This window comes from Blennius ocellaris (genome assembly GCF_963422515.1).
Source record: "Blennius ocellaris genome assembly, chromosome: 11".
NCBI lineage: Eukaryota > Metazoa > Chordata > Actinopteri > Blenniiformes > Blenniidae > Blennius > Blennius ocellaris.
Window position 1 is genome coordinate 2,960,889 of NC_137660.1, and position 20,077 is coordinate 2,980,965.

The window sequence follows — 20,077 nt, forward strand, 5'->3', positions numbered from 1 at the left end:
CCTCCAGAAGCAGACAGAGCCTACCCCTCCAGATGCAGAGAGAGCCTACCCCTCCAGAAGCAGAGAGAGCCTACCCCCTCCAGAAGCAGAGAGAGCCTACCCCTCCAGAAGCAGAGAGAGCCTACCCCTCCAGAAGCAGACAGAGCCTACCCCTCCAGAAGCAGAGAGAGCCTACCCCTCCAGAAGCAGAGAGAGCCTACCCCTCCAGAAGCAGACAGAGCCTACCCCTCCAGAAGCAGAGAGAGCCTACCCCTCCAGAAGCAGAGAGAGCCTACCCCTCCAGAAGCAGAGAGAGCCTCCCCCTCCAGAAGCAGAGAGAGCCTACCCCTCCAGAAGCAGAGAGAGCCTCCCCTCCAGAAGCAGAGAGCCTACCCCTCCAGAAGCAGAGAGAGCCTACCCCTCCAGAAGCAGACAGAGCCTACCCCTCCAGAAGCAGAGAGAGCCTACCCCTCCAGAAGCAGAGAGAGCCTACCCCTCCAGAAGCAGAGAGAGCCTACCCCTCCAGAAGCAGAGAGAGCCTACCCCTCCAGAAGCAGACAGAGCCTACCCCTCCAGAAGCAGACAGAGCCTACCCCTCCAGAAGCAGACAGAGCCTACCCCTCCAGAAGCAGACAGAGCCTACCCCTCCAGAAGCAGAGAGAGCCTACCCCTCCAGAAGCAGAGAGAGCCTACCCCTCAGCCTACCCCTCCAGAAGCAGCTCTTCCAGCTGCTCCAGGGTTCGTCCCAGCTGGTGTGGGGAAGGCCGTGATGTTGTTGAAGGAGAGGTTGAGCTGCCTGAGCGACGGGCAGGAGGCGACGGGGGGAAAGACCACCCGGGGGCCGACTGCAGTTGCGAGGACACGTTGAGTGTGCTGAGGCGGGGCAGAGCAAGCAGGTCCTCCTGGGAGCGACTGGAGGTGGTTTCCCTGCAGGTCCAGTCGAGTCAGACTCATCAGGTTCTGTGAAACAACAAACACAAACACAAACACAAACACAAACACAAACACAAACACTGCACTCAGAGCTCATTATACCCTTCCTTCATGCAGCACCTCCAAGATCTGCTCATGAAGAACCCTGCCACGATCGCCCTGACGCCCTTTAGTGACCGTTTGTGTTCTGACAGCAATCCACTCGAGGGCCCGTGAACATCTCCCCCCTCCCCCCCCCCCCCCACCCCCCCCCCCCCCCCCCCCCCCCCCCAGTCCAGGGACTCCAGTCCCACACAAACGTCTTTCAGGAGCAACTTCTTCAAGACATTCCTGTCGCGTCCCTGAACCTGAACACAACGGTCTGAGCAGCACAACGCTGTGGAGCGGATAAAGGCGCTAGCATGAGCGCTGCTATGCTACAAGTGCAAACAGCACATTTTGAATGCCGCCACCACGGTTTCTGCAAAGTTTCTCCTGTTGGAGAGTTTTTCTTTCCACAGTCACAAACACACCTGCTGCTCATGTGGATGTTGGGCTTTTCTATTCTCTCTATAAAAGCACATTGGAATGACTGTAATGTATTTAAAAATGTCTTTTTTTTTAACAAAATAAAATGAAAAAAATTAAAAAAAGGATATTTTGGGGACATTGCTTAGGTAAAAGATCATAGATATTTACATTTACATTTACAAAATATCCCCTGAATGTAACACAATTACCACTGGGCCATCTGAGCTCCTCGTAAAACTTTATGAGACAACCTTTGTTATGAATATGAACTATATCAATAAAGATTGATTTATATTTATTGTAAAAAAAAAAAAAAAGAAAAGAAAACAGCACATTTTTCATAAAGCACAAGTCTTAATTAATTTTTACCCCCAACTTCAAAAAACCAAACCTGTTTAATAACATGCATTGACCATGTTTGCTGCTATTATTTCAAAAGAAAAAATGTGAAAGAAAGATATTGTCTCAGAAGTTTATGATGCCATGGAATTCATCTACTTTTCTGAAATCTCAGCCTTCACTCTTTATATTTAATATTAATTTGAGTCATAACTTCATTCATATTCTTTAAACTATTCTTGAAATTGTCCAATCTCAATGTTGTTTCAAAATGTCAATCTTAACAAAAGCTTTCTTTTTATTATTATTATCTTTGTGATGATCAAGGTTTTGCCTTTCCCTCTTGCTGTCTCTACGTTAAGGAGTGATTCTAGTTGTAGTGTACAGTCTGAATTCTAGAACATTACTGTTCTCCAGAGCACAAACTCTGCCCACTGACTAAATGTCTAGACATGTTGTGGTGAACGCACAAACCACAGGTACATCGCGTACGTCCAGCACAAGCTACATCACAATAATGTAGAGGTTTCATACAGTGCTTTTCTGGACACTTATCTGCATTATTCATTCTCTCCATACTGGATGGTGGTCAGGTAGTACAGTATGTATCTTCCTGGAGCAGTGAAGCTCAACCTGCAGGCCACTCAACACTCTGCATTGACCCAAGCAGTTTGCCATGGGAGTCGAACCTACAACCTTCCAATTGGGAGACGACCACTCTACCAACCGAGCCATGAAACCCAATGAATAGAAGCTTTAGGGACGTAAGGAGGCAAGGCCACCCAGAGAGGGACGTAAGGAGGCAAGGCCACCCAGAGATGAACGTAAGGAGGCAAAGCCACCCAGAGAGGGGCGTAAGGAGGCAAAGCCACCCAGAGAGGGACGTAAGGAAGCAAGGCCACCCAGAGAGGGACGTAAGGAAGCAAGGCCACCCAGAGGAGAGGGACGTAAGGAGGCAAAGCCACCCAGAGAGGGACGTAAGGAAGCAAGGCCACCCAGAGAGGGACGTAAGGAGGCAAAGCCACCCAGAGAGGGACGTAAGGAAGCAAGGCCACCCAGAGAGGGACGTAAGGAGGCAAAGCCACCCAGAGAGGGACGTAAGGAGGCAAAGCCACCCAGAGAGGGACGTAAGGAAGCAAGGCCACCCAGAGAGGGACGTAAGGAAGCAAGGCCAACCCAGAGAGGGACGTAAGGAGGCAAAGCCACCCAGAGAGGGGATGTAAGGAGGCAAAGCCACCCAGAGAGGGACGTAAGGAAGCAAGGCCACCCAGAGAGGGACGTAAGGAAGCAAGGCCACCCAGAGAGGGACGTAAGGAGGCAAAGCCACCCAGAGCGCAGTCCCTACAAAGAGTGGTAAAATGTAGGGTTCGTGAACGAGCAGTGATGTAACGTCATTACAACAATAAAGGATGAAGAAGGTAGATTGCGGCTGCAGGTCATGACAGCGGCTCAACTGGTGTCAGAAGCTGGGAGCTTCCTGTACCTTTCACAGTAAAAGCCGACAGTTCCAGGAGGTTGATTACAGACTTGTTTGAGAGTGACGGAACATTCTAGTGAATTTCACAACAACTACAGGACATTAAAGACACACCATCACACTCATGGTTCTAACAATCCAGATCTCCACATTTATCTTCCATTTTAATAATGTGGAGCAATAAAGGAGCTGAGAGCTGCAATGCATTATGGGAGTTTCTGTTTGTCATGTTTTAAATGTAATTATTGGGGTTATGTTAGGTTTGTAGTGTCGGTAATAATTGTGTTGTGTTGTGTTTTTGTTGCTTAGTTCATGTAGTTTAGTTTATTAGTTGTAAGTTGTCAACCAGCAGTGAAGAAGGTTTTGTGTGTAGTGTCCTCCTGGCATGGTCTACTGGGGGACTGTCAAAATAAAAGACTGGTGTGTAGTGTCCTCCTGGCATGGTCTACTGGGGGACTGTCAAAATAAAAGACTGGTGTGTTGTGTCCTCCTGGCATGGTCTACTGGGGGACTGTCAAAATAAAAGACTGGTGTGTAGTGTCCCTTCTGCATGGTCTTCCTGGGGGACTGTCAAAATAAAAGACTGGTCTGTAGTGTCCTCCTGGCATGGTCTACTGGGGGACTGTCAAAATAAAAGACTGGTGTGTAGTGTCCTCCTGGCATGGTCTTCCTGGGGGACTGACAAAATAAAAGACTGGTGTGTAGTGTCCTCCTGGCATGGTCTACTGGGGGACTGTCAAAATAAAAGACTGGTGTGTAGTGTCCTCCTGGCATGGTCTACTGGGGGACTGTCAAAATAAAAGACTGGTGTGTTGTGTCCTCCTGGCATGGTCTACTGGGGGACTGTCAAAATAAAAGACTGGTGTGTAGTGTCCTTCTGCATGGTCTTCCTGGGGGACTGTCAAAATAAAAGACTGGTCTGTAGTGTCCTCCTGGCATGGTCTACTGGGGGACTGTCAAAATAAAAGACTGGTGTGTAGTGTCCTCCTGGCATGGTCTTCTGGGGGACTGACAAAATAAAAGACTGGTGTGTAGTGTCCTCCTGGCATGGTCTACTGGGGGACTGTCAAAATAAAAGACTGGTGTGTCGTTGTCCTCCTGGCATGGTCCTTCCCGGGGGACTGTCAAAATAAAAGACTGGTGTGTAGTGTCTTCCTGGCATGGTCTGTCTGGGGGACTGTCAAAATAAAATGAGTGTCTCTGGGTGTTGTGTTCAGTGGGAAACGGGACCAAATGGCTCTTTGAGCATTAAAGGTCACGACCCCTGTTCTAGTCCGTCACATTTCAATCCCATTTCCAGTCATTGTGGTTCTTCTGTTTTGACCAACAGGTAAAGTCTGTTCTGTTTGAGCTGGTGTGAAAGTTCCCCTGGACTCTGGTCCGGACTCTTCCACAATGTCCATCTTGGTTTACCTGCAAGTGAACTGAACTCTGGTTCCGGACAGTGAATGTGTCGGGATCTATCAGCGGACTTTCCAGCGAGAGGACGTGATGTAGAGCGCAGTGCATTCTGGGTAGTAGACAAACGAAGCCAACAGCACAAATCGTCTGATGCAGACGCACGGCGGTCAGGGTTGTTTTCAGAAGCCCCCCAAAAACAAGCGCTGCACGTGTGTCCAGGCGGTTTGGTGCCTGCAGTGTGAAAACCATCCCACCCGGTGGAACCCAGACCCCCGGTGGAACCCAGACCCCCGGTGGAACCCAGACCCCCGGTGGAACCCAGACCCCCGGAGGACCGTTACCTCACAGAGCGTGGGAGGAAACTCTAGCAGGCTGTTGTTGCTCAGGTCCAGGCGGAACAGATGGCAGAGCTGCTGCTGGATGAAGCCGTGGTCCATCAGGCAGGACAGGGAGGCCAGCTCGTTCCCCGACAGGTCCAGCAGCCGGATCTGCTCTCGCTCTTTGGACACACAGTGGTCAGCAGAGCTCTTCACTGAGGAGAGAGCACACACAGTGGTCAGCAGAGCCCTTCACTGAGGAGAGAGCACACACAGTGGTCAGCAGAGCTCTTCACTGAGGAGAGAGCACACACAGTGGTCAGCAGAGCCCTTCACTGAGGAGAGAGCACACACACAACTGCATCACAGTAAACACCCTCATGTCCCTGTCCTGTTTCCAACACCAACCAGTCTTTCTGTGGTTTCTCCTCTTGTCTGCAACAAGAGATCTACTCTGCACCGTCATGGTGCGTCTGTGTCGAGTCTCCTTCAAGGTTCAAGGTGTTTTATTGTCATTTCAACAGTAAAAGCAGGTTTCACAGTGTCATGAAATTCTTACTTTGCCGTCTATGGTGCCGAAACATACATAAATAAGTATATACACAAGAAAATAGAATAAAATAAAATAACAGAGCAGTGCAACATATTAGTCAGAAAGTGAGATGTGCAATGTACACATTAAATGTAAACAAGTCTGATGGCGACGGGGAAGAAAGAGTTTTTCAGTCCATTTGTTTTGCATTTCAAGCTTCTGAACCTCCGGCCTGAGGGCAGAAGCCTGAACACATGGTAAATGGTAACTGTCCTGGTGGTAGTAGAAGTGGTAACTGGTACACTGTCCTGGTGGCAGTAGAAGTGGGTAACTGGTAACTGTCCTGGTGGTAGTAGAAGTGGTAACTGGTAACTGTCCTGGTGGCAGTAGAAGTGTGTAACTGGTAACTGTCCTGGTGGTAGTAGAAGTGGTAACTGGTAACTGTCCTGGTGGCAGTAGAAGTGGTAACTGGTAACTGTCCCTGGTGGCAGTAGAAGTGGTAACTGGTAACTGTCCTGGTGGCAGTAGAAGTGGTAACTGGTAACTGTCCTGGTGGCAGTAGAAGTGGTAACTGGTAAACTGTCCTGGTGGCAGTAGAAGTGGTAACTGGTAACTGTCCTGGTGGCAGTAGAAGTGGTAACTGGTAACTGTCCTGGTGGCAGTAGAAGTGGTAACTGGTAACTGTCCTGGTGGTAGTAGAAGTGGTAACTGGTAACTGTCCTGGTGGCAGTAGAAGTGGTAACTGGTAACTGTCCTGGTGGTAGTAGAAGTGGTAACTGGTAACTGTCCTGGTGGCAGTAGAAGTGGTAACTGGTAACTGTCCTGGTGGTAGTAGAAGTGGTAACTGGTAACTGTCCTGGTGGCAGTAGAAGTGGTAACTGGTAACTGTCCTGGTGGTAGTAGAAGTGGTAACTGGTAACTGTCCTGGTGGCAGTAGAAGTGGTAACTGGTAACTGTCCTGGTGGTAGTAGAAGTGGTAACTGGTAACTGTCCTGGTGGCAGTAGAAGTGGTAACTGGTAACTGTCCTGGTGGCAGTAGAAGTGGTAACTGGTAACTGTCCTGGTGGCAGTAGAAGTGGTAACTGGTAACTGTCCTGGTGGTAGTAGAAGTGGTAACTGGTAACTGTCTGGTGGCAGTAGAAGTGGTAACTGGTAACTGTCCTGGTGGCAGTAGAAGTGGTAACTGGTAACTGTCCTGGTGGCAGTAGAAGTGGTAACTGGTAACTGTCCTGGTGGCAGTAGAAGTGGTAACTGGTAACTGTCCTGGTGGCAGTAGAAGTGGTAACTGGTAACTGTCCTGGTGGCAGTAGAAGTGGGGTAACTGTCCTGGTGGCAGTAGAAGTGGTAACTGGTAACTGTCCTGGTGGCAGTAGAAGTGGTAACTGGTAACTGTCCTGGGGGCAGTAGAAGTGGTAACTGGTAACTGTCCTGGTGGTAGTAGAAGTGGTAACTGGTAACTGTCCTGGTGGCAGTAGAAAGTGGTAACTGGTAACTGTCCTGGGTGGTAGTAGAAGTGGTAACTGGTAACTGTCCTGGTGGCAGTAGAAGTGGTAACTGGTAACTGTCCTGGTGGCAGTAGAAGTGGTAACTGGTAACTGTCCTGGTGGCAGTAGAAGTGGTAACTGGTAACTGTCCTGGTGGTAGTAGAAGTGGTAACTGGTAACTGTCCTGGTGGCAGTAGAAGTGGTAACTGGTAACTGTCCTGGTGGCAGTAGAAGTGGTAACTGGTAACTGTCCTGGTGGTAGTAGAAGTGGTAACTGGTAACTGTCCTGGTGGCAGTAGAAGTGGTAACTGGTAACTGTCCTGGGGGCAGTAGAAGTGGTAACTGGTAACTGTCCTGGTGGTAGTAGAAGTGGTAACTGGTAACTGTCCTGGTGGCAGTAGAAGTGGTAACTGGTAACTGTCCTGGTGGTAGTAGAAGTGGTAACTGGTAACTGTCCTGGTGGCAGTAGAAGTGGTAACTGGTAACTGTCCTGGTGGCAGTAGAAGTGGTAACTGGTAACTGTTCCTGGTGGTAGTAGAAGTGGTAACTGGGTAACTGTCCTGGTGGCAGTAGAAGTGGTAACTGGTAACTGTCCTGGTGGTAGTAGAAGTGTAACTGTAAACTGTCCTGGTGGCAGTAGAAGGTAACTGGTAACTGTCCTGGTGGCAGTAGAAGTGGTAACTGGTAACTGTCCCTGGTGGTAGTAGAAGTGGTAACTGGTAACTGTCCTGGTGGCAGTAGAAGTGGTAACTGGTAACTGTCCTGGTGGCAGTAGAAGTGGTAACTGGTAACTGTCCTGGTGGCAGTAGAAGTGGTAACTGGTAACTGTCCTGGTGGTAGTAGAAGTGGTAACTGGTAACTGTCCTGGTGGCAGTAGAAGTGGTAACTGGTAACTGTCCTGGTGCAGTAGAAGTGGTAACTGGTAACTGTCCTGGTGGTAGTAGAAGTGGTAACTGGTAACTGTCCTGGTGCAGTAGAAAGTGGTAACTGGTAACTGTCCTGGTGCAGTAGAAGTGGTAACTGGTAACTGTCCTGGTGGCAGTAGAAGTGGTAACTGGTAACTGTCCTGGTGGCAGTAGAAGTGGTAACTGGTAACTGTCCATGGTGGCAGTAGAAGTGGTAACTGGTAACTGTCCTTGGTGGTAGTAGAAGTGGTAACTGGTAACTGTCCTGGTGGCAGTAGAAGTGGTAACTGGTAACTGTCCTGGTGGGCAGTAGAAGTGGTAACTGGAACTGTCCTGGTGGTAGTAGAAGAAGTGGTAACTGGTAACTGTCCTGGTGGCAGTAGAAGTGGTAACTGGTAACTGTCCTGGTGGCAGTAGAAGTGGTAACTGGTAACTGTCCTGGTGGCAGTAGAAGTGGTAACTGGTAACTGTCCTGGTGGTAGTAGAAGTGGTAACTGGTAACTGTCCTGGTGGCAGTAGAAGTGGTAACTGGTAACTGTCCTGGTGGCAGTAGAAGTGGTAACTGGTAACTGTCCTGGTGGTAGTAGAAGTGGTAACTGGTAACTGTCCTGGTGGCAGTAGAAGTGGTAACTGGTAACTGTCCTGGTGGTAGTAGAAGTGGTAACTGGTAACTGTCCTGGTGGCAGTAGAAGTGGTAACTGGTAACTGTCTGGTGGCAGTAGAAGTGGTAACTGGTAACTGTCCTGGTGGTAGTAGAAGTGGTAACTGGTAACTGTCCTGGTGGCAGTAGAAGTGGTAACTGGTAACTGTCCTGGTGGTAGTAGAAGTGGTAACTGGTAACTGTCCTGGTGGCAGTAGAAGTGGTAACTGGTAACTGTCCTGGTGGCAGTAGAAGTGGTAACTGGTAACTGTCCAGGTGGTAGTAGAAGTGGTAACTGGTAAACTGTCCTGGTGGCAGTAGAAGTGGTAACTGGTAACTGTCCTGGTGGCAGTAGAAGTGGTAACTGGTAACTGTCCTGGTGGCAGTAGAAGTGGTAACTGGTAACTGTCCTGGTGGCAGTAGAAGTGGTAACTGGTAACTGTCCTGGTGGCAGTAGAAGTGGTAACTGGTAACTGTCCTGGTGGTAGTAGAAGTGGTAACTGGTAACTGTCCTGGTGGCAGTAGAAGTGGTAACTGGTAACTGTCCTGGGGGCAGTAGAAGTGGTAACTGGTAACTGTCCTGGTGGTAGTAGAAGTGGTAACTGGTAACTGTCCTGGTGGCAGTAGAAGTGGTAACTGGTAACTGTCCTGGTGGTAGTAGAAGTGGTAACTGGTAACTGTCCTGGTGGCAGTAGAAGTGGTAACTGGTAACTGTCCTGGTGGCAGTAGAAGTGGTAACTGGTAACTGTCCTGGTGGTAGTAGAAGTGGTAACTGGTAACTGTCCTGGTGGGCAGTAGAAGTGGTAACTGGTAACTGTCCTGGTGGTAGTAGAAGTGGTAACTGGTAACTGTCCTGGTGGCAGTAGAAGTGGTAACTGGTAACTGTCCTGGTGGCAGTAGAAGTGGTAACTGGTAACTGTCCTGGTGGTAGTAGAAGTGGTAACTGGTAACTGTCCTGGTGGCTAGTAGAAGTGGTAACTGGTAACTGTCACTGGTGGCAGTAGAAGTGGTAACTGGTAACTGTCCTGGTGGCAGTAGAAGTGGTAACTGGTAACTGTCCTGGTGGTAGTAGAAGTGGTAACTGGTAACTGTCCTGGTGGCAGTAGAAGTGGTAACTGGGTAACTGTCCTGGGTGGCAGTAGAAGTGGTAACTGGTAACTGTCCTGGTGGTAGTAGAAGTGGTAACTGGTAACTGTCCTGGTGGCAGTAGAAGTGGTAACTGGTAACTGTCCTGGGTGGCAGTAGAAGTGGTAACTGGTAACTGTCCTGGTGGCAGTAGAAGTGGTAACTGGTAACTGTCCTGGTGGTAGTAGAAGTGGTAACTGGTAACTGTCCTGGTGGCAGTAGAAGTGGTAACTGGTAACTGTCCTGGTGGCAGTAGAAGTGGTAACTGGTAACTGTCCTGGTGGTAGTAGAAGTGGTAACTGGTAACTGTCCTGGTGGCAGTAGAAGTGGTAACTGGTAACTGTCCTGGTGGCAGTAGAAGTGGTAACTGGTAACTGTCCTGGTGGTAGTAGAAGTGGTAACTGGTAACTGTCCTGGTGGCAGTAGAAGTGGTAACTGGTAACTGTCCTGGTGGCAGTAGAAGTGGTAACTGGTAACTGTCCTGGTGGCAGTAGAAGTGGTAACTGGTAACTGTCCTGGTGGCAGTAGAAGTGGTAACTGGTAACTGTCCTGGTGGCAGTAGAGAGTGGTAACTGGTAACTGTCCTGGTGGCAGTAGAAGTGGTAACTGGTAACTGTCCTGGTGGAAGTAGAAGTGGTAACTGGTAACTGTCCTGGTGGCAGTAAGAAGTGGTAACTGGTAACTGTCCTGGTGGCAGTAGAAGTGGTAAATGGTAACTGTCCTGGTGGTAGTAGAAGTGGTAACTGGTAACTGTCCTGGTGGCAGTAGAAGTGGTAACTGGTAACTGTCCTGGTGGCAGTAGAAGTGGTAACTGGTAACTGTCCTGGTGGCAGTAGAAGTGGTAACTGGTAACTGTCCTGGTGGTAGTAGAAGTGTAACTGGTAACTGTCCTGGTGGCAGTAGAAGTGGTAACTGGTAACTGTCCTGGTGGCAGTAGAAGTGGTAACTGGTAACTGTCCTGGTGGTAGTAGGAAGTGGGTAACTGGTAACTGTCCTGGTGGCAGTAGAAGTGGTAACTGGTAACTGTCCTGGTGGTAGTAGAAGTGGTAACTGGTAACTGTCCTGGTGGCAGTAGAAGTGGTAACTGGTAACTGTCCTGGGGCAGTAGAAGTGGTAACTGGTAACTGTCCTGGTGGTAGTAGAAGTGGTAACTGGTAACTGTCCTGGTGGCAGTAGAAGTGGTAACTGGTAACTGTCCTGGTGGTAGTAGAAGTGGTAACTGGTAACTGTCCTAGGTGGCAGTAGAAGTGGTAACTGGTAACTGTCCTGGTGGTAGTAGAAGTGGTAACTGGTAACCTGTCCCTGGTGGCAGTAGAAGTGGTAACTGGTAACTGTCCTGGTGGCAGTAGAAGTGGTAACTGGTAACTGTCCTGGTGGTAGTAGAAGTGGTAACTGTAACTGTCCTGGTGGCAGTAGAAGTGGTAACTGGTAACTGTCCCTGGTGGTAGTAGAAGTGGTAACTGGTAACTGTCCTGGTGGCAGTAGAAGTGGTAACTGGTAACTGTCCTGGTGGCAGTAGAAAGTGGTAACTGGTAACTGTCCAGGTGGTAGTAGAAGTGGGTAACTGGTAACTGTCCTGGTGGCAGTAGAAGTGGTAACTGGTAACTGTCCTGGTGGCAGTAGAAGTGGTAACTGGTAACTGTCCTGGTGGCAGTAGAAGTGGTAACTGGTAACTGTCCTGGTGGCAGTAGAAGTGGTAACTGGTAACTGTCCTGGTGGCAGTAGAAGTGGTAAACTGGTAACTGTCCTGGTGGCAGTAGAAGTGGTAACTGGTAACTGTCCTGGTGGCAGTAGAAGTGGTAACTGGTAACTGTCCTGGTGGCAGTAGAAGTGGTAACTGGTAACTGTCCTGGTGGCAGTAGAAGTGGTAATGGTAACTGTCCTGGTGGCAGTAGAAGTGGTAACTGGTAACTGTCCTGGTGGCAGTAGAAGTGGTAACTGGTAACTGTCCTGGTGGTAGTAGAAGTGGTAACTGGTAACTGTCCTGGTGGCAGTAGAAGTGGTAACTGGTAACTGTCCTGGTGGCAGTAGAAGTGGTAACTGGTAACTGTCCTGGTGGTAGTAGAAGTGGTAACTGGTAACTGTCCTGGTGGCAGTAGAAGTGGTAACTGGTAACTGTCCTGGTGGCAGTAGAAGTGGTAACTGGTAACTGTCCTGGTGGCAGTAGAAGTGGTAACTGGTAACTGTCCTGGTGGCAGTAGAAGTGGTAACTGGTAACTGTCCTGGTGGCAGTAGAAGTGGTAACTGGTAACTGTCCTGGTGGCAGTAGAAGTGGTAACTGGTAACTGTCCTGGTGGCAGTAGAAGTGGTAACTGGTAACTGTCCTGGTGGCAGTAGAAGTGGTAACTGGTAACTGTCCTGGTGGCAGTAGAAGTGGTAACTGGTAACTGTCCTGGTGGCAGTAGAAGTGGTAACTGGTAACTGTCCTGGTGGCAGTAGAAGTGGTAACTGGTAACTGTCCTGGTGGTAGTAGAAGTGGTAACTGGTAACTGTCCTGGTGGCAGTAGAAGTGGTAACTGGTAACTGTCCTGGTAGTAGTAGAAGTGGTAACTGGTAACTGTCCTGGTGGCAGTAGAAGTGGTAACTGGTAACTGTCCTGGTGGCAGTAGAAGTGGTAACTGGTAACTGTCCAGGTGGTAGTAGAAGTGGTAACTGGTAACTGTCCTGGTGGCAGTAGAAGTGGTAACTGGTAACTGTCCTGGTGGCAGTAGAAGTGGTAACTGGTAACTGTCCTGGTGGCAGTAGAAGTGGTAACTGGTAACTGTCCTGGTGGCAGTAGAAGTGGTAACTGGTAACTGTCCTGGTGGCAGTAGAAGTGGTAACTGGTAACTGTCCTGGTGGTAGTAGAAGTGGTAACTGGTAACTGTCCTGGTGGCAGTAGAAGTGGTAACTGGTAACTGTCCTGGTGGTAGTAGAAGTGGTAACTGGTAACTGTCCTGGTGGCAGTAGAAGTGGTAACTGGTAACTGTCCTGGTGGCAGTAGAAGTGGTAACTGGTAACTGTCCTGGTGGTAGTAGAAGTGGTAACTGGTAACTGTCCTGGTGGCAGTAGAAGTGGTAACTGGTAACTGTCCTGGTAGTAGTAGAAGTGGTAACTGGTAACTGTCCTGGTGGCAGTAGAAGTGGTAACTGGTAACTGTCCTGGTGGCAGTAGAAGTGGTAACTGGTAACTGTCCTGGTGGCAGTAGAAGTGGTAACTGGTAACTGTCCTGGTGGCAGTAGAAGTGGTAACTGGTAACTGTCCTGGTGGCAGTAGAAGTGGTAACTGGTAACTGTGGTTCAGTCCCCCACAGTGTGAAGCCCCAGGAGAATGGAGGCTGTGGTGTACGAGTGGTAGAAGATCCAGAGGACTGGAAGCCTGCAGTGAATAAGATGCATTTACCTTTTTGGTTGGAAGTGGTGACGACGTGTCTTCTGTGCACAGGGTCACCGGGGTCGTTGTCAGTCTGGACACACGAGAGGAGAGAACCCAGGGTAACACACTGGAAGTCTATCTTTGACCTGGAGGTCAAGTCTGCTGTATAGTAGAACCACAACCAAACACACAGTTCAGTAAATAAAGATTAGAAGTTGACTACAGTTATTGTTTTGTCTGGTTTTTTGTTTTTTTTATAATTCTTTATTTATGAGTTTTTATATTTTGACACAATAAAACTTACAGAACATTGTAGAACACGGAGTGACCAGTAGATAACAATTAATTGTCAATTAAAGAAAAGATATCAACAATAAAGATGAGGGAGAGAAAGAAAGACTAACTATAGTCTACATTCTGAGTATGGAATTGGGCCTTTTTGCATTGGTGTGTGTCGCCATCTTACCCCAACATGCGTCAAACCAGCCATGTTTATCATTAACCAGCCATGTTTATCATTAACCAGCCATGTTTATCATTAACCAACCATGTTTATCATTAACCAGCCATGTTTATCATTAACCAGCCATGTTTATCATTAACCAGCCATGTTTATCATTAACCAGCCATGTTTATCATTAACCAGCCATGTTTATCATTAACCAGCCATGTTTATCATGAACCAACCATGTTTATCATTAACCAGCCATGTTTATCATTAACCAGCCATGTTTATCATTAACCAGCCATGTTTATCATTAACCAACCATGTTTATCATTAACCAGCCATGTTTATCATTAACCAGCCATGTTTATCATTAACCAGCCATGTTTATCATGAACCAGCCATGTTTATCATTAACCAACCATGTTTATCATTAACCAGCCATGTTTATCATTAACCAGCCATGTTTATCATTAACCAGCCATGTTTATCATGAACCAACCATGTTTATCATTAACCAGCCATGTTTATCATTAACCAGCCATGTTTATCATTAACCAACCATGTTTATCATTAACCAGCCATGTTTATCATTAACCAGCCATGTTTATCATTAACCAGCCATGTTTATCATGAACCAGCCATGTTTATCATTAACCAACCATGTTTATCATTAACCAGCCATGTTTATCATTAACCAGCCATGTTTATCATTAACCAACCATGTTTATCATGAACCAGCCATGTTTATCATGAACCAGCCATGTTTATCATTAACCAGCCATGTTTATCATTAACCAGCCATGTTTATCATGAACCAACCATGTTTATCATTAACCAGCCATGTTTATCATGAACCAACCATGTTTATCATGAACCAACCATGTTTATCATTAACCAGCCATGTTTATCATTAACCAGCCATGTTTATCATGAACCAACCATGTTTATCATGAACCAGCCATGTTTATCATTAACCAGCCATGTTTATCATTAACCAACCATGTTTATCATTAACCAGCCATGTTTATCATTAACCAACCATGTTTATCATTAACCAGCCATGTTTATCATTAACCAGCCATGTTTATCATTAACCAGCCATGTTTATCATGAACCAACCATGTTTATCATGAACCAGCCATGTTTATCATTAACCAGCCATGTTTATCATTAACCAGCCATGTTTATCATGAACCAACCATGTTTATCATTAACCAACCATGTTTATCATTAACCAACCATGTTTATCATTAACCAGCCATGTTTATCATTAACCAGCCATGTTTATCATTAACCAGCCATGTTTATCATGAACCAACCATGTTTATCATTAACCAACCATGTTTATCATTAACCAACCATGTTTATCATGAACCAGCCATGTTTATCATTAACCAGCCATGTTTATCATTAACCAGCCATGTTTATCATTAACCAGCCATGTTTATCATGAACCAACCATGTTTATCATTAACCAACCATGTTTATCATTAACCAACCATGTTTATCATGAACCAGCCATGTTTATCATTAACCAGCCATGTTTATCATTAACCAGCCATGTTTATAATTAACCAACCATGTTTATCATTAACCAGCCATGTTTATCATTAACCAGCCATGTTTATCATTAACCAGCCATGTTTATCATGAACCAACCATGTTTATCATTAACCAACCATGTTTATCATTAACCAACCATGTTTATCATGAACCAGCCATGTTTATCATTAACCAGCCATGTTTATCATTAACCAGCCATGTTTATAATTAACCAACCATGTTTATCATTAACCAGCCATGTTTATCATTAACCAGCCATGTTTATAATTAACCAACCATGTTTATCATTAACCAGCCATGTTTATCATGAACCAACCATGTTTATCATTAACCAACCATGTTTATCATTAACCAACCATGTTTATCATTAACCAGCCATGTTTATCATTAACCAGCCATGTTTATCATTAACCAGCCATGTTTATCATGAACCAACCATGTTTATCATTAACCAACCATGTTTATCATTAACCAACCATGTTTATCATGAACCAGCCATGTTTATCATTAACCAGCCATGTTTATCATTAACCAGCCATGTTTATCATGAACCAACCATGTTTATCATTAACCAACCATGTTTATCATTAACCAACCATGTTTATCATGAACCAGCCATGTTTATCATTAACCAGCCATGTTTATCATTAACCAGCCATGTTTATAATTAACCAACCATGTTTATCATTAACCAGCCATGTTTATCATTAACCAGCCATGTTTATCATTAACCAGCCATGTTTATCATGAACCAACCATGTTTATCATTAACCAACCATGTTTATCATTAACCAACCATGTTTATCATGAACCAGCCATGTTTATCATTAACCAGCCATGTTTATCATTAACCAGCCATGTTTATAATTAACCAACCATGTTTATCATTAACCAGCCATGTTTATCATTAACCAGCCATGTTTATCATTAACCAGCCATGTTTATCATTAACCAGCCATGTTTATCATGAACCAACCATGTTTATCATTAACCAGCCATGTTTATCATGAACCAACCATGTTTATCATGAACCAACCATGTTTATCATTAACCAGCCATGTTTATCATTAACCAGCCATGTTTATCATTAACCAGCCATGTTTATCATGAACCAACCATGTTTATCATGAACCAGCCATGTTTATCATTAACCAGCCATGTTTATCATTAACCAACCATGTTTATCATTAACCAGCCATGTTTATCATTAACCAACCATGTTTATCATTAACCAGCCATGTTTATCATTAACCAGCCATGTTTATCATTAACCAGCCATGTTTATCATTAACCAGCCATGTTTATCATTAACCAGCCATGTTTATCATTAACCAGCCATGTTTATCATGAACCAACCATGTTTATCATTAACCAACCATGTTTATCATTAACCAACCATGTTTATCATGAACCAGCCATGTTTATCATTAACCAGCCATGTTTATAATTAACCAACCATGTTTATCATTAACCAGCCATGTTTATCATTAACCAGCCATGTTTATCATTAACCAGCCATGTTTATCATTAACCAGCCATGTTTATCATGAACCAACCATGTTTATCATGAACCAACCAGTCAACTCTTCCCTCCTATAGATTTCCACTGTGGTTTCCCACCATAATGTTAAAGTTGGTCTGTCCAAGGAGAACCATTTCTTGGTTCTAGTTGTTCTGCTTGCTACCAGCAAGGCACCAAGTAAACACTTATCTTTTTGTTCCCAGTTCTGTGGTTCACATCCAAAAAACATAGTTTTCATTTCAAAGGCAAATGTCCAGTTAAGAACTTCCTGCAGTGTCCCATGAATGTCTGTCCAGTATTGCGTGATGAAGAGTCCCAGAATATATGTGAGGTTTGCTGGTTGATTTCCACATGGTCTCCAGCAGACGGGCGTTTCCGTCGTACGGATTCTGAGCTGGAGTGATCAAATCCCTGATTATGGTTTTCCACCCGAACTCTCTCCATCTTGTACAAGCAGTACATTTCCACTGAGGTTTACATGTCCATTCATCTTCTGATATATTCACTCCTCCTCCTTTCTCCCACAACTCCTTGTTTTGTCTGTTTGTAATGGGCTTCTGTTGCTTTGTTGTGTCACTGCGTTGTGAATGTGTATTATTGTGTGTGAGCCGGCAGCACTGTGCAGTTCAGTCCCACTCTGTTGTTCAGTGGAAGACGCTCTACAATCTGGACGTCAGTCCCCGTTACCTCTGCACAGGCCTGTCTGTCCCGCCCCGGCCTCCTCAGCTCCTCGGTGGAATCGTTGGGAGACATGGCGCCGGACAGGGAATCACTTCCTGCAGAATCAAGTCCACAGTGAACGGTCAACGGGAGCATGAGCAGTCCCCAACACTTTACATCATGAATCACTCATCCATCCACACACACATTCATGCACCAATGCAGTCCGAGGTAAAAGGTTCACAATTAGAAGAATTCAATAAAAGTCCTATCAGAAAGTTGTATTCATGCCTTTATCATACCAAGACCTCATTTTGATTTGAGTGAACACACTTTCAAGTGTTTTTCACATGATATTATGTTCCTGTAAATGATCATTCACCACTATGTATGTTTTCCATCTCAGTCCATTTAGTTGTTGGTGTCACGTTCCTTATAGGTGTTCCATTTCTTCTGGTGTTTCTCAAACGTGTGTCCCTTGATTTTCACGCCATGAGTTTTCATGAGAACGTGTCCTTGATGATCTCGAACCACTGCTCCACGCTTGGTGTTTACACTTTGTGCCATTTCCTGCTGAAGACCTTTATACAAGCAATACGTAACATTTCTGTCGTCTTTCTGCACGGCTTCCTCAAGTCTTCCCAGATACATGACAACACAGCTGTTTGGTACATCCTAGGTCAATATACTGTATTATTCATAGTTGTATTCATAATACTCCGAAATGGCTGGAGCAGAAAACATGTATGACGTCCGTCCGTTGATCGCCACAGTCTCCAGCATGGTTGTGGTGTTTTTAGTGGTCTGCTCTTAATTTGTGGAGTTACGAATAATCCAGTCAGATTCTTCCCTCCTTATCTGTGAGCTGGTGGCAGAACGTTGTGTCATGCACATGTTGTACCAAACATCACCTGAAATGTTGATCTTTAGCTCTGATCCCTTTTATGTCTACGGCAAAGCGTTGAGCTTTCTCTATTCTCCTTGAAGGCTTTATTATAAAAAGCTGAGCTCATTTGAGATTTACCCTGTTTATACACATCTTCTATAATTCGGATAACACCACTCAATTCAGTTTTAGACACGATTGCAGTCTCTTTCGTAACGCAATCCTGAATTTGTAAATATCAGACGAGATCTTATTTTGTAATCCAAATGTGTCTTCTATTTCTCAGCTCACACCTCCTCTGTTTACAGATTCTGCAGAGCGGTGACGCCTTCCTTGCCTCTTTCTAGCGTTACCCTTCTTGAGAATTGTTCATTTACTTAATCCTCGCAGTCTGATAGTTTTCATGTTCTGGATAGATTGTTGATTTAAGCCTAATTTTTTCAGTACTAGATATACAAATTCTCAGCTGAGCATGTCAAAAGCTTTTTCTGCATCGAAGCTAATTATTGTAGCTTTAATCCCCCTTTGGTGTACCCGGTCTATGAAGTGTTATTAGTAGTGCTCTCCTAATGTTGTCATGGTTTGGCGCCCGGTGAAAAACCCAGTTTGATCCTCATCAAGGATTTCTGGTACGAAGGTGTCAAATCTTCGAGAGTATTGAAGGATCAATTGCACAGTCAACATTTAGGATTGAGATCGTAATTATTACATTCTTCTATATCTTTGCCCTCTTTTGATACTGTATAATTGCCTCTCACCATGATGGCGGGGGGGGGGGGGGGAGGGGGGGGGGGCAACCCTCCTGCAAGTGATTTATTAGCCTTTAATCGACTAATTGCATTCTGTATTTCTTCCTTTGTTATTTTGGCAGTAAGGCTGTTTTTCTGAATTTCACCAGTAGATGGCGGTGTGTTACGTGTGTGTGTGTGTGTATATTACAGTACATTGTCACTGTTCATGCAATAAATTCACAACTTTGCTTCTAGAAATATTTCAATTCTCAAAGTGGACCTGCACTCTAAACTAAAGCCAGACTTATGTTAGATGTTTATGAATTAATGAATTGATGTTTTTATTATTTTGCTGATCTTGGAGAGAAACAGTTTCATGCAAAGCTGTGTTCGTCCAATCTGTGCTAAAAGAGGGATAAACAGCCAGAGTTCTGCTCCACCAGCCTCCATCAGCTCCACACCAGAACTGGACACACACAGTTTTTGTTCGCAGCTCAAGTTAGTGAAAATCCATAATAAGCCAGGCTTCAACTACGGTTCGGACGAGAACGTGGAAGAAGGTAAGAACATTGTCTTATCTTGTGTTCATTCAAAGGATGAAATAAAATGATGGCTCACCAAACTACATAAATGACTAAAGACAGTTGGTCTGGATGTGGAACATGTGTCACTTCCCAGTGTCCACGCAGCAGAAATCTCAAAATAACGCATGGGCAACAATAAATGTGCAAAATAATCCCCAGCAGCTGCAGAGGGGCAGGAATTCACACATTCTTTTTCACTTCCAGCAACGGACGGGAAACAAATGTGTGTGGAGGCTGGATCATATCCAACAGCTCAGAAAAGTCTTTAGTTTGTTGACCGTAATGCTTTTCTCCTGTGAAGTAAAGGAAAACTCAACCAGTGCATGAAATTCCCTGCTCGCTGCTTCCTAACAGGTTTCATGTGAAGACGACGCCTCGGCAGCGACTCGTCATGTGTTTGGGATGTGATGGGATTTATTGCTCAACTTCAAGATCCACTGCTCCTCATGCTGATGAAAGTGAAATATACTGAGTAGCACAAGGATAGTGAACACATCACGCATGAAGCAACAGTCACATGCAAACTGTGAAAAAGAGTCGGTGATGAAATGAGACATTACTACATGGACTAATTATAGGCTGTGAATAATCATGAATAGAAACAGAACATCTAAATCAGCATCAAAGAGCAGGGGGCTCTTTGATGCTGGTGAGGCTGAGAAGCCAAAGGGCCGACCACTTAAGTGG

General features: G+C 45.5%; 1 protein-coding gene across 1 annotated transcript in view; it reads right to left on the minus strand.

Moving 5' to 3' along the window:
• Window positions 1-20,077, minus strand: part of lrrk2 (leucine-rich repeat kinase 2) — a 143,804-nt gene that overhangs the window by 52,831 nt on the left and 70,896 nt on the right. Inside the window, 7 exon segments of the mRNA XM_080505514.1 lie at window positions 685-737; window positions 739-834; window positions 837-881; window positions 883-939; window positions 4,981-5,171; window positions 13,024-13,087; window positions 17,217-17,305. Coding sequence (XP_080361640.1) covers window positions 685-737; window positions 739-834; window positions 837-881; window positions 883-939; window positions 4,981-5,171; window positions 13,024-13,087; window positions 17,217-17,305 — 595 coding nt within the window.